At 34.5% G+C, this 13,240-nt stretch overlaps 1 protein-coding gene across 4 annotated transcripts in view; it reads left to right on the top strand.

Moving 5' to 3' along the window:
- The window catches only part of SCLT1 (sodium channel and clathrin linker 1), a 232,377-nt gene that overhangs the window by 130,700 nt on the left and 88,437 nt on the right, over window positions 1-13,240 (top strand). For all 4 annotated transcript variants that reach the window (XM_067036667.1, XM_067036666.1, XM_067036668.1 and 1 more), the window contains exons 12-16: window positions 450-627; window positions 3,239-3,337; window positions 7,309-7,380; window positions 11,028-11,102; window positions 13,037-13,182. In XM_067036667.1, the coding sequence (XP_066892768.1) occupies window positions 450-627; window positions 3,239-3,337; window positions 7,309-7,380; window positions 11,028-11,102; window positions 13,037-13,182 (570 nt within the window). The remainder of the gene's footprint in view (window positions 1-449; window positions 628-3,238; window positions 3,338-7,308; window positions 7,381-11,027; window positions 11,103-13,036; window positions 13,183-13,240) is intronic.

The following is a 13,240-nucleotide window of genomic DNA, read 5'->3' as shown; positions in this document are numbered from 1 at the left end:
TGGGTTACCTGGGTAGAGAGTAGTAAAGGGGAGCCAAGCAATAAACTGAAAGACAAAAAGACCATATAAATAGAAAGAACAACTTATTCTTTAAGGATTTTCTTTATAACATTGTCAAGTAACTGTATAAGACAGTATGAGTTAACATAAGTAGGAAAGTGTAGAAAATGTAACATAATCAGAGTCAGAATATCTAGGCTCAGTCTAAGCCCCACTGCTCATTATTCATATGACCTTAATTAAATGTTTAAGCTCTCTGGGTCTGTTTGTTATTCTTTTAAATGAAAATAATGAAACCTACTTTACAGAACGTTTGTGTGAATCAAATGAGAAGATACATGTGAAAGTAACTGGAATAATGCCTGTCCTGTAATAGATGCTCTGTAAATCTCCTATCTCCCTCCTTTTTAAAAATATTTAACTTTCTTAACATTACTATTAATTTTTAGGTTATGTGTGACAATCCAAGAAGCAACCCAATTAAGAGCAGAAAAAATACATTTGGAAAAACAGACCAGAGACTTACAAGCAAAGTGCTATGAATTAGAAAATGAGAAATACGAAGCTATTGTAAGAGCCAGAAATAGCATGCAACTCCTAGAAGAAGCTAACCTTCAAAAAAATCAGGTAAGAAAACTAGTAACCATGTTTATAAATAATAATAAATAGATAATAAATAAAATAATGAAATACTGAACATTCCCCCATATGACCTGATAGTAAGGGAATCACTAAGTACAGAATTAACACATAAAAATGAAATTGCTCACCATTAATAGACATACTATTGATACATTCTTGATGTTAAGACTTAACATCATAAAATATGATAAAATGTCAACCCTGTCCTAAAACTTTCATTAGACCTTTTTTATGTCGCCAATTCTTGTGTAACTAATCTTCATCCCCTGTAGTCTTATACTTTTTAAAAAAATCTGTTAAAGTACTTACTGCAGTATGTATACTCTATATTTTAGTCACTTGAATCAGATGAATCTTATTAATCTTTATTTTGCCTTCATTACTTACACAATTACTCTAATAGAGCAGAAGCTTAATTGACAGGAATTAAATTAACTATAAAGATTTATTAACTGGAGCCTTCATGTCACTGCTCTTTTTTTTTTAACCCTCTAATAATTGTGATTACTGTGCTACCACATATCACATCTTTTGTCTTTTACCACTTTCATTTAATGGTATTTAGTTTATAGAAGTCACAAAATAGGTTTGTTTTTAGTGTTGCTGGCTCCCCTACGAAGCAATCATTAAATTATTTCATTTAATCAATATTTATTGAATTCCTAGTGTATGCATAGTACTCCACTGGGACGTATGGGGATTACAAAGGAAATACTTTGTTTTATTTATGTTTTCTTTTTTACATGATAGATGGTTTTCCAAGAGAACTATTAAAAACAAAACAAGCTATAAGTTGCGTGTTAAGAAGCTACTAAGAAATAAAAAAGAAATAATTATCCAAATAATTATCCAAATAATAGCTGTGGGAATGCTAAGGTGCTTTTTATACCTTTCAGATACTATTCCCTTCTGTGATCTTTTAGAGTGGATGAAAGGCACAAAATACATAATATGCTTGGGAATTCCTCTAAATGCCTACGTTAACTAGAAAAATTAAGAGCAGGGCAGAATTGTTTCTCTCTCTCCTCCGAAGCCTATGAGCATTCTTAACATCAGGTCATAAAGATGAATATTTTGTGTGGAACACAATGGACAGAGAAGATAGTAGTAATAATACTCACTCCTGTCCCTTAAATATTCTCATCCAAGTCTCAAGTCCACAAATTGGACTTGAACCGTAAATTGCCTGTTTATGGCTACAGTATTAAGTTCCCTCTTGACTTATTGCTTAATTGCCAGAGGGTTCCCACCGTCAGCTGCTTGTTCCAAGAAGTCAAGAAGTTCTCTTAACCAATCATACAAACAGGTATGAAGCACAACCTTACCATAGTTTCTTATGAAACTTCCCTTTTCCCCATTGTCCCATTCTCCATGACAAGATTGTTATATCAAAACAGCTATTATTTCTCCCTAGCTTACCTATTTAAGTAGGAGGAAAGTTATTAAACAACAAAAACAGAGATAGGAATGTGTATGGTATCTTTGCAAGATAGTGGGATCAGAACACAGAGCCGCTTACTCTGTAATGATATTTATAAAAAAAAGAAAAAAGATTCATTCAAACCTAAAATTGCAGGAGTTCCAGGCTCAGGAAGATATTTGAACTAGACATGTAAACTTGGGACTTGTCAGCATATAAATGGTATTTAAAACCGTGAGACTGGATTAGACCACCAAGGGGTGGATGTGGATAGAGAAAAGGATCAAGGACTAAGACTTGGGTAGTTCAATAATAAAGAGGTTCAGGAGAAGAGGAAGAAATGGCATTGCAGACTCAAAAGGAATAATCAGTGAGTTAAGAGGAAAACCAATACTGGGGTGTGCTAAAAGCCAAATATAGAAGGTAAAACAAGGAAAAGAAAGTAATCCATTATCTCAAGTGCTGCTTGACAGATCAATAAGATAATTACGCAAAATTGACTCTCATGGGTTAGCAGTATAGAGATCATGGACTGTGAAAGCCTGATTAGAGTGAACATAACAGAAAGTTTTGGAAATGAGCAAGTGCAGACTTTAGAGGAGTTTTGCTCCACAGGGAAGCAAAGAAATAGGATGTGACTGACAACAGAACTAGGCTTATAAGAGTATTTTTTAGGTGAGATGAAAATGATTGGTTGGTTAGAAATTTCATGGAGAGGAAGTAGGTGGTGTCTACAGTGATGGAGGTATGAGGTGACAAGGGACATAATTTGAATAAAACCAAATAATGGAAAGAAAGGGAAATCTAAGAGATTTTTCCAAGAATATAATATTTGGATTTGATTATTTATTTTACATAGGGAATAAAGGAGAAAGAAAATTTTAAAATAATTCTAAATTCCCAGCTGTAGAGATTAGAAGAGTGATGGTACTGGCTGAAACAAATATCAAAGGAAAAGAATAAATTTTTAGTTAGGACAAGGTCAGGTGAGGAGGTTAAGGAAAATAAATATCATTCATAACTTAGGCAAGATCGCAAAGTGGAGATGTCTCAGAAGTTTTGCATAAGAGGTATGCTTTCAAGAAAGTGATTAGTGGATAGGTTTTTACCCATTTATTACATAATCTCCTAACAACGATGTGACTTATAATAACATCAAATTATTATTTTCTGAAGGCTCTGCTTGAGGAGAAGCAAAAAGAAGAAGATATAGAGAAAATGAAAGAAACAGTTTCTCGGCTTGTGCAAGATGCTGCCATAAGAACCAGGAAGGAAGTAAGGGGGTTTTAATTATATTTAAAATTCAAAATTTTACAGAATTTCGCAGCTTAAGAGTAGATACTACCTGAGTTTTTGCCTTGTGGACCTAGCTAATTAATTGTTAGCTGATTGTATCAATTTGTGCTAAATTTCAAATAAAAATCATCTCATGATAGTAGCCCCTAACATTAGTGCCAGGGTGAGGTAGAGGTAGGGGGTAGGGCAAGTGGGAAGGAGAGAGATTTAGGCTAGGAATATAGTGAAGATTAACACACCTGAAGTATGATGTAAAGAAGAAGGGTCAAAAAGAAACTCAGAACATACAAGAAGCAAGAGAAGAAAACCTACTGTTATTTGCAGTATCTTAGAATATCTTAGGACTGGAGTACCAGAGAAATCTGCTTTAACCTCTTATTTTATTTGTAATGAAGCTGAAACCCATGAGAGGTTATTGGCTCACTCGAAATTGTACACTAATTAAAGCCAGAACTTAGACTCACACCTTCTCCTTGCTATACTGAGCCCAGCATTGTTTCAATTGCATCATGCAGATACCTATTTGATTTGTGAATTGTGTTGTTGTTTGCAGTTCCATTACCAAGACTAAATCTTATTTTTTTGTGTTAAAGCAATGAGTTGTTTCTTAGTTTCAACTGCAAGCCTTATGAAGGTTAAAACTGTCTTGGAAATATAAGTTTGCTCTCATATAAAGAGAGAGGGAAGACATACATTTATTTGCCTTTTCCTCTGGTATGGATATGAATTAATTCATAAGTGGTGTGGTAAAGTTAAAAAGTGTAAAGTGAGTTTAGGAGGAAGAAACTACAAAAACCCATTTTAAAGATGAAAAAAACTGAAAAACAGAGTAGTTAACTAACTTGCTAGGGTTCCACCTCTAGGAAGTAGCAGAACTGGGTTGCAGATGAGCTCTACTCTCAATCACTATGAGAAATTGTTTATCGTGAATTTTGTATTTTTTTTATTTTTAGAAATTTTCAAACCCATAAAAAGGAAAGAGCTGTATAATGAACACTTATTTACCTCTCACCCAGAAAACTATTAGTGTCTTGCTACACCCATTCCATCTCTCTTTATGTTACATACACACTCTACCCTTGTGCCAAACATTCAGACATAGGCTGCAGGCCTCATGACACTTCATCTTGTCATCTGTTTCCCCAGACAAAGGACATTTTGCTACACAACCACACCACAAATACCATGTCTTAAAAAAAAAATCAACATTACTTCAATTCACACTCAAATTTCCCTAAAATATTGTTTATAGCTGTTTGGTCTTTAAAATTCAGGATCCAATCCATGTTTATACATCATTATATTTAACTACCACGTCTCTGTAGTCTCCCTCAATTTAACCCAGTCCCCTGCCTTTCTTTGTATATGGCAAAGAATCCTTTGTAGAATCCTTTAGAATATTCCACATTTGGATTCATGTGACTTTTGTTTTGATTAGATTCAGGTCATTTCTGCCAGAGTGATATGTATACCTACAACCCACTTCATCACATCAGGAAGCTGTAATGTCAGTTGTACATTGGTGATGCTAAGCTTGACCACATGATTAAGGTGTTAAGACCAGATCTTTCCATTGTATACTTTATAAATAATTGGGGAAGATACTTGAAGACCATGCAGCTCTCCTTTTCCACCAAAATCTTTCATCCAGTGGTTTTGTCATCCATTGATAATCCTTGTCTAAAATAAATAAATATATGGAATAATTAGAATCTAATTCTGTCAATCTTTCTATACATTTATTAGCAGTTATTTTTTGGTGAGGGCTAGAGTCCTGCTCCCTTTGTTTGTTATGATGGATTCGTTTTTATTTTTTTATTTCATGATTCATTGCCATCAGTCTTCATTTGTATTCTCAATTTGTCTCTCTAGTTTTCCTGGATAAATGATATTTCTCATCGTGTACTTTCCTTGCCTCAGACCTAGAATCAGCCAGCCACTTCTTCAAAAAGCCTTGGTTGTAATTTTTAATTTGATATTTTGTCAGATAGATGAATTAGCAAAAGCAGAAATTCCTGTTTTCATTTTTACTGTAATATTTACATTAATATGCTTTCCTACATATTCATAAAGACTATGAAATTATTAATATAAGTGATTTCAAAACATATATACTATTATGATCATAAACCCTCATGTTACCTGCATCATTTCTAGATACTAAAAAGAACACTTTTAAAAAACTATGTGAGAGACAGACAGACATGATTGGGCTTATAAGAACCAAAATTATTTTATTCTAGGAACCTTCATTACTTAGTTTCAGCCTGAATATTCTTTATCTATAATGGGGATAATAACTATTTCATCATGTTGTTGTGAGAATTAATGAGATAATAACACGTAAAGCACTCTGAACAGTTCATAACACATTAAATCTCAATAAATGCTAACTATGATTGTCACTGACCTGTTAATAGGGTGGGTTGATTTTTAATGTAATTTTTCATAGGAAAAGCTACATCAAATTATAACCTAAAATGGAACAGAAATGGACCCACATATAATGTGCTTGGCAGGCCTTCCAAAAGATAACTCTAGTTTAATTAACTAAAGCATATAACAGTGTTATAAATGTTCTAAAGAAGGTTTACATCATGTTTGAGAAATAATCCATTTTATAAGATGCTAGAAAATTTCCAAAACCCTTTGGGTCATAAATGTGTACTGATGATATATCATCAGGATCAATATTCTTCATGGTCTTTTTAAAAACATGAGTAGGGACTTCCTCAGTGGTGCAGTGGTTAAGAATCTGCCTGCCAATGCCAGGGACATGGGTTTGAATCCCTGGTCCGGGAAGATCCCACATGCTACGGAGTAACTAACTCCGTGTGCCACAACTACTGAGCCTGCGCTCTAGAGCCCACGAGCCACAACTACTGAAGCCCACACGCTTAGAGCCTGTGCTCCACAACAAGAGAAGCCACCACAATGAGAAGCCCGCACACTGCAACGAAGAGTAGCCCCTGCTCACCACAACTAGAGAAAGCCTGCACACAGCAACGAAGACCCAACACAGCCAAAAATAAATAAATAAATTTATTAAAAACATGAGTAAATATTAGAAAAAAATATCGTCTTAGGAGCCACCCTGAGGAGATGTGACTAATTCTTAAAAATACTCTGTACACATAAATTCTACTATTTCTGAAGATATTTAATTTAATGCTAATTAAAATAAGCGTTTTTCTTATAATGTGGCACTGAAATATGTGTACTATAAAAATATTCTTCTGTTTATAAAACAAAAGTGCCTTAAAAGTTACTAATTACATTTTTAGTGTATATTTCAGCTTTTCTCCTGACTTGCTCTGTGGTAGCAGATCTCAAAGTATTGTTCAGGTGGTCTGCAAAATCATACCTACTTTCATAATTATAGTAAAACAGTTTGCTTTTTTCACAGTCATTTTCTCATGACTCTGTGGGGTTATCTTCCAGAAGTTGATGGTATGCAACAACACAACAGCTTGAACCTGGAAATAGAGAGTCTAGCAATCTTCTATTAAGCCATAGACATTAAGGAAATTTGCAAAAATGTAAACTAATACCACTCTTCTAAAATGTTTTTAATTCTGGGGAAATAACACATATTTTCACAAAAGTGTATTTTTTATGTTAACCTGTAATGACTTTAGTTATTATTTATAAAGGGCTTAATAAGTAAATATTTTGAAATTTTCTGTTTTCATTTCTAATATGGTAAATTTTAATTGAAAGAGAACCCATTATAAAGACCAAAAATGTGACAAACACTTTAGGAGACATCATCCTATTCACTTACTTCCACTGTTATGATAAATTCTTGACTCTTTAATACATCGTGTGCTTATCCTTTATGCCCTAATAGTTATCATTTTTTTAATCAAAATTATTATTCTAAATGTTTTTATTGTATGTTAATTTTTTTACTGTAGACCTAAATAATTCATAGATATCTTAATTTACAGGTTGCAAACACAAGAAAACAATACAATGTACAGATTTCTCGACTAACAGAAGAACTTTCAGCCCTTCAAATGGTATGTTAGAAGACTATACTGCTATTTTCTTCTGAATATTGTTTACTTTAAAGGCCAGGATACATTTTTTTAAACATTTTTATTAGAGTTTAATTGCTTTACAATGTTGTGTTAGTTTCTGCTGTATAACAAAGTGAATCAGCTATACATATACATATATCCCCATATCCCCTCCCTCTTGCGTCTCCCTCCCACCCTCCCTATCCCACCCCTCTATGTGGTCACAAACCACCTAGCTGATCTCCCTGTGCTATGCAGCTGCTTCCCACTAGCTATCTATTTTACATGTGATAGTGTATATAAGTCCATGCCACTCTCTCACTTCGTCTCAGCTTACCCATTCCCCTCCCCATGTCCTCAAGTCCATTCTCTACGTCTGCCTCTTTATTCCTGTCCCGCCCCTAGGTTCTTCAGAACAATTTTTTTTTTTAGATTCCATATATATGTGTTAGCATACGGTATTTGCTTTTCTCTTTCTGACTTACTTCACTCTGTATGACAGTCTCTAGGTCCATCCACCTCACTACAAATAACTCAATTTCGTTCATTTTTATGGCTAAGTAATATTCCATTGTATATATGTGCCACATCTTCTTTACAGGTTACATATTACTGCACAATCATTTATTCAGAAGATACTTATTAAACCAGGAATTGTAATAGATACTAGGAAAAGAATAAAAACCAAAGGTAAACGTGTTATCTGCAGTCTTGGAACTTATGGTCTAGTAGGAAAGATGGATGGCATTTATCACGTTTTACTGTGATTACCTTTTTGGGACAAAGAATGCACAGGGTGCTGTTGAAGCATCCATCTGTAGCTGATACCATATGCTGAGTTCATCTGAGAGACGAAGAAGAAAGAAAAAGTATACATGATGGTGGGAAAAGAACGACAGTCTTTCTAAAAGAAATGAGTACTCAAGGATGAGTAGGCAAAGAAGGGAAGGAAAGAGTGCTTGTGTGACTAGAGCTCAATGGAACAGGATAGAATGCCCAGAGATAAACCCACATACATATGATCTCCTTATATTTGATAAAGATAATATACAGTGGAGAAAAGACAGCCTCTTCAGTAAGTGGTGCTGGGAAAACTGGACAGCTACATGTAAAAGAATGAAGCTCCAACACTCCCCAACACCATACACAATAATAAACTCAAAATGGATTAAAGACCTAAATGTAAGGACAGACACTGTAAAACTCTTAGAGGAAAATATAGGCAGAACACTCTATGACATAGATCACAGTAAGATCCTTTTTGACCCATCTCCTAGAGGAATGGAAATAAAAACAAAAATAAACAAATGGGACCTAATGAAACTTCAAAGCTTTTGCACAGCAAAGGAAACCATAAACAAGACCAAGAGACAACCCTCAGAACGGGAGAAAATAGTTGCAAATGAAGCAACTGACAAAGGATTAATCTCCAAAATTTACAAGCAGCTCATGCAGCTCAATATCAAAAAACAACCCAATCCAAAAATGGGCAGAAGACCTAAACAGACATTTCTCCAAAGAAGATGTACAGCTTGCCAATAAGTATATAAAAGGATGCTCAACATCACTCATCATTAGAGAAATGCAAATCAAAACTACAATGAGGTATCACCTCAGACCAGTCAGAATGGCCATCATCAAAAAATCTAGAAATAATAAATGCTGGAGAGGGTGTGGAAAAAAGGGAACCTTCTTGCACTGTTGGGGGGAATGTAAATTGATACAGCCACTATGGAGAACAGTATGGAGTTTCCTTAAAAAACTAAAAATAGAATTACCATATGACCCAGCAGTCCCACTACTGGTCACATACCCTGAGGGAACCATAATTCAAAAATAATCATGTAGGGCTTCCCTGGTGGCGCAGTGGTTGAGAATCCGCCTGCCGATGCAGGGGTCACGGGTTCGTGCCCTGGTCCGGGAAGATCCCACATGCCGCGGAGCAACTAAGCCCGTGAGCCATGGCCGCTAGGCCTGCGCGTCTGGAGCCTGTGCTCCGCAGCGGGAGAGGCCACAGCAGTGAGAGGCCCGCATACCACAAAAAAAAAAAAAAAAAAAAGTTAAAAAAAAAAAAAAATAATAATCATGTAGCACAATGTTCATTGCAGCGCTGTTTACAATAGCCAGGACATGGAAGCAACTTAAGTGTCCATTGATAGATGAATGGATAATGAAGATGTGACACATATATACAATGGAATGTTGCTCAGCCATAAAAAGAAATGAAATGGAGTTATTTGTAGTGAGGTGGATGGACCTAGAGTCTGTCCTACAGAGTGAAATAAGTCAGAAAGAGAACAATTAATACCATATGCTAACACATATATATGGAATCCAAAAAATAAAAGAAACATGGTTCTGAAGAACCTAGGGTCAGGACAGGAATAAAGATGCAGCCATAGAGAATGGATGTGAGGACACAGGAGGGGGAAGGGTAAGCTGGGATGAAGTGAGAGAGCTGCATGAATATGTATACACTACCAAATGTAAAGTAGCTACTGGGAAGCAGCTGCATAGCACAGGGAGATCAGCTTGGTGCTTCGTGTCCACCTGGAGGGGTGGGATAGGGAGGGTGGGAGGGAAACGCAAGAGGGAGGACATATGGGGATATATGTATATGTATAGCTGATTCACCTTGTTATACAGCAGAAACTAACACACCTCTGTAAAGCAATTACACTCCAATAAAGATGTTAAAAAATATAAAGTTACATATCTTACACACTAACAGTTCTATCTTAATAAAAAATAAATTTAGATTAATAATCTTATTTACAACATAGGTTTAAAGATCTTCATTATAATCAGAGTTCATTAATTTGGGGTCATAATTTAGAAGCTTATTTTGAACTTTAAAAACATGTTGTATAGTATTTCTGTAAAATATAGTTATGATAAAGATAATTGAATATTAGCAGTGTACTGTCAGCGAAGCAGGTTCATCCAGCGTGTAATAGTAGAAAATAACCACACCCATAAAATAAATAGAGAAAAACAAATAGCTGTGAAGAGCCAGTCGTTATAATGATTGTTCTTAGTTTTAGTCTCATTTGCAAAATTTTAAATTTTATTGAGTATTGATATGCTTGTTTGAGTTTACTGATTAAAACCTTTCGAGTCAGAAATGTTTTCTGTTCATGTTAATGAAACATTTTTACTATGTCCACTGGCTGCTTATAAGTTTTGCAAAAGAAAATTAACTGTTCTAGAATTTATATACCCATACATATTTTAGGCCATAGATTATCCTATTGGGTTGTGTCACTGTCTAGTTCTATGTTACCTTTTAAAGTATGTGGTAAGAGTATATGAAAAGGAAAACTGTAATGTGAGAAAGGGGTCTCATTTATTTTTTTTCCTCCGCAGAATCCCTCAACCTCTGTTTTCCATCTAGTATGTTTACTTAGAACTCCTTGGCATTCTATGCCAGAGGTGATCTCTGAAATCCTGAGATGGGTAGATCTTTGAAGAGTTGCGTTTTTTGTTTTTGGTTTTTTTTCCTAATAATCAGTATGGTCCTGCTATACAAATAGGGTAATTAAGTGTGGTATTCTTATTATGAACATATCATTTTCCTTTTCTATTTTTCCCCATTTTTCTTAAGGTTTTACAAATATATTTATTTACAACATGATTTGAATTTATAGGAGTGTGCTGAAAAACAAGGCCAAATTGAACGAGCCATTAGGGAGAAAAAAGCAGTGGAAGAAGAACTAGAAAAGGTAAAGAGAAAAAGGAAAAAATAACTACCTAAAACCCAACTGCAAGTATTCAACATTACTGTCTGCTTTCATCATACTATCTACTAGCAACCCCTATATTATAAGTATTCTCCTGGTGAGTGCTTTTATTTGCTTGGAATATTTTCAGAATCTGCATTTAAGTACTGGTATTGCCTGTATACATTTCTTAACAAGAGTGGCCACATTATTTGAACTTTTTACTTAAAGGTATAAATTTTACAAAGTAACTGTATTCCTTGCTTAGAGCTCATCCCAATATTAAATTTTATTTTGTCTTCTCTTTTTAAATTTTCTGCCAACTCTTATTGGGTGTAGGCCATCTATAAATATAAAAAGTATATATAACCAAAAAATTATAAATTGCTATGATTTTTACCGTTTTAAAAACACAGATTTTTAATCATAGGAAAGAATATTTACCCCAGTGACATTTGAGAAAGAATATTGCAAGAAGTCTATGGTTTGAAATTTATTTCTTACTTAGATTACTTTTTAAAATTTAGCAGTAAATATCCCACTCTTTTAAAATACCTTGGGGGAGAAAAAGGGCTAAATTTGATTCAGCAAATCAAATTGTCTTTTAGGTGCTGCATTAGGAACTTTCAAAGAGAGGTTAAGTAATTTACCCAATGTTAAAAAAAATAGTAAATGATGGTGTCAGAGTTTGATTTTCAAAAAAGAGCTATGTGTTATAAAAAACATGTTATATCTGTATTATGGACATAAAAAGATTATGACAACATCAGATAATAAAAGAGTAATTTACAAAGGCGAATATAGTATATAATCCCATTTGTGGGGGAAGAAAAAAGAAATATACATATTATGTTCTGGGTAGGTCATTCATGGTCACCACTCCTGCAAGGTTGATCCCTTCTGAGTTTCCCTCTGTTATGGAATAGGACTAAGTCCCATTTAGATTGGACCTGCCATCAGGGTTTGGGATGAATTTTTTTAATATCACATGGCATAGGTTAAGGAATAGGCTTTATTGGGGAAATGTAAAAACTACAAGACTAAACGCAACAGGTAAAGAGACGTCACAGCTTTCTCTTCTCTCACTGTTCCACAGACAAGTATGCTATAGTCAAAATACTGCTGGTCCTGCAGTATAGGTCTGTATTTTAGTAGCAGGGCATCGGCATTTTGATACTCTGTCTTTTTGTAGAGGAGGAGTGACAAAGCAGTCTTGTCAGTGGGAGAAGACACAGGTTACTTGGCCAAGCATTCTGGATTGAAGGGTACCTACGTGTAGGGTGTGTCTGAAAATGTGAACGGCCTAGAATCTGGAGACCTTGCAGTTCATGGGATGCTATAGCCTCTATGTCATAGATGGAAGCCCAGTCTCACAGGAAGCAGAGCTTGAACGCAGCCATTTCTGCTAGGGAAGGGGAAACCCCCATTTCAGCTAGATCATTGTCTCCTTAACCTAGAATGAGATTCTGGACTCACTTTCAGATAGTTCTACTCATTGCACCACAGTATGTGTCTGTACTTTTGAATATTGCAATACAGAATTGTCTTAAAAGTGGTCATCAAAGAATCAAAGCAGTTGTCTCCAAGTGGTAACATTTAGAGTATTTTTTTAATTTCAGCTATTTTATATTTCTTTCTAACATTTATTAAAACTATTTGAATAGTACAATGAGCCTGAATAATTTCAAAAAATAAGCAATTACTTTATATGTCAGTTTTCAGCATTTTATTTTGTAAGTGTGAAACAACCAAAATTAATTATTGATATATTTTAATGGGACAGATGAACACATGATCATGAGTTTTTATTTCTCATCATTTATTTCAGTTTCTAAACTGTATAATTTCTTAAGATAATTTCCTTGTGCGAAGTACAGGGAAAAATACATATAAGTACATATAAGTACAAGGAAAATACATATAAGCCTCTTCTACAGATTTACCTTGAAGGCAGAATAAATGAAAATGATTACAGAAAACTAGAAGAAATGCACCAAAGATGCCTGGTTGCAGAGCGTTCAAAAGATGATCTTCAGCTAAGACTTAAGACAGCAGAAAATAAAATCAAACAACTTGAAATAAAGTAAGTTATACTTTTGGATTTTCAGAATTCATGCAATTTTTGACAGATTTTTTATTTT

Source organism: Kogia breviceps, chromosome 6 (genome assembly GCF_026419965.1).
Source record: "Kogia breviceps isolate mKogBre1 chromosome 6, mKogBre1 haplotype 1, whole genome shotgun sequence".
NCBI lineage: Eukaryota > Metazoa > Chordata > Mammalia > Artiodactyla > Physeteridae > Kogia > Kogia breviceps.
The sequence above is the reverse complement of the archived record's forward strand: the minus strand, read 5'-3'. Positions and strand labels throughout refer to the sequence as shown.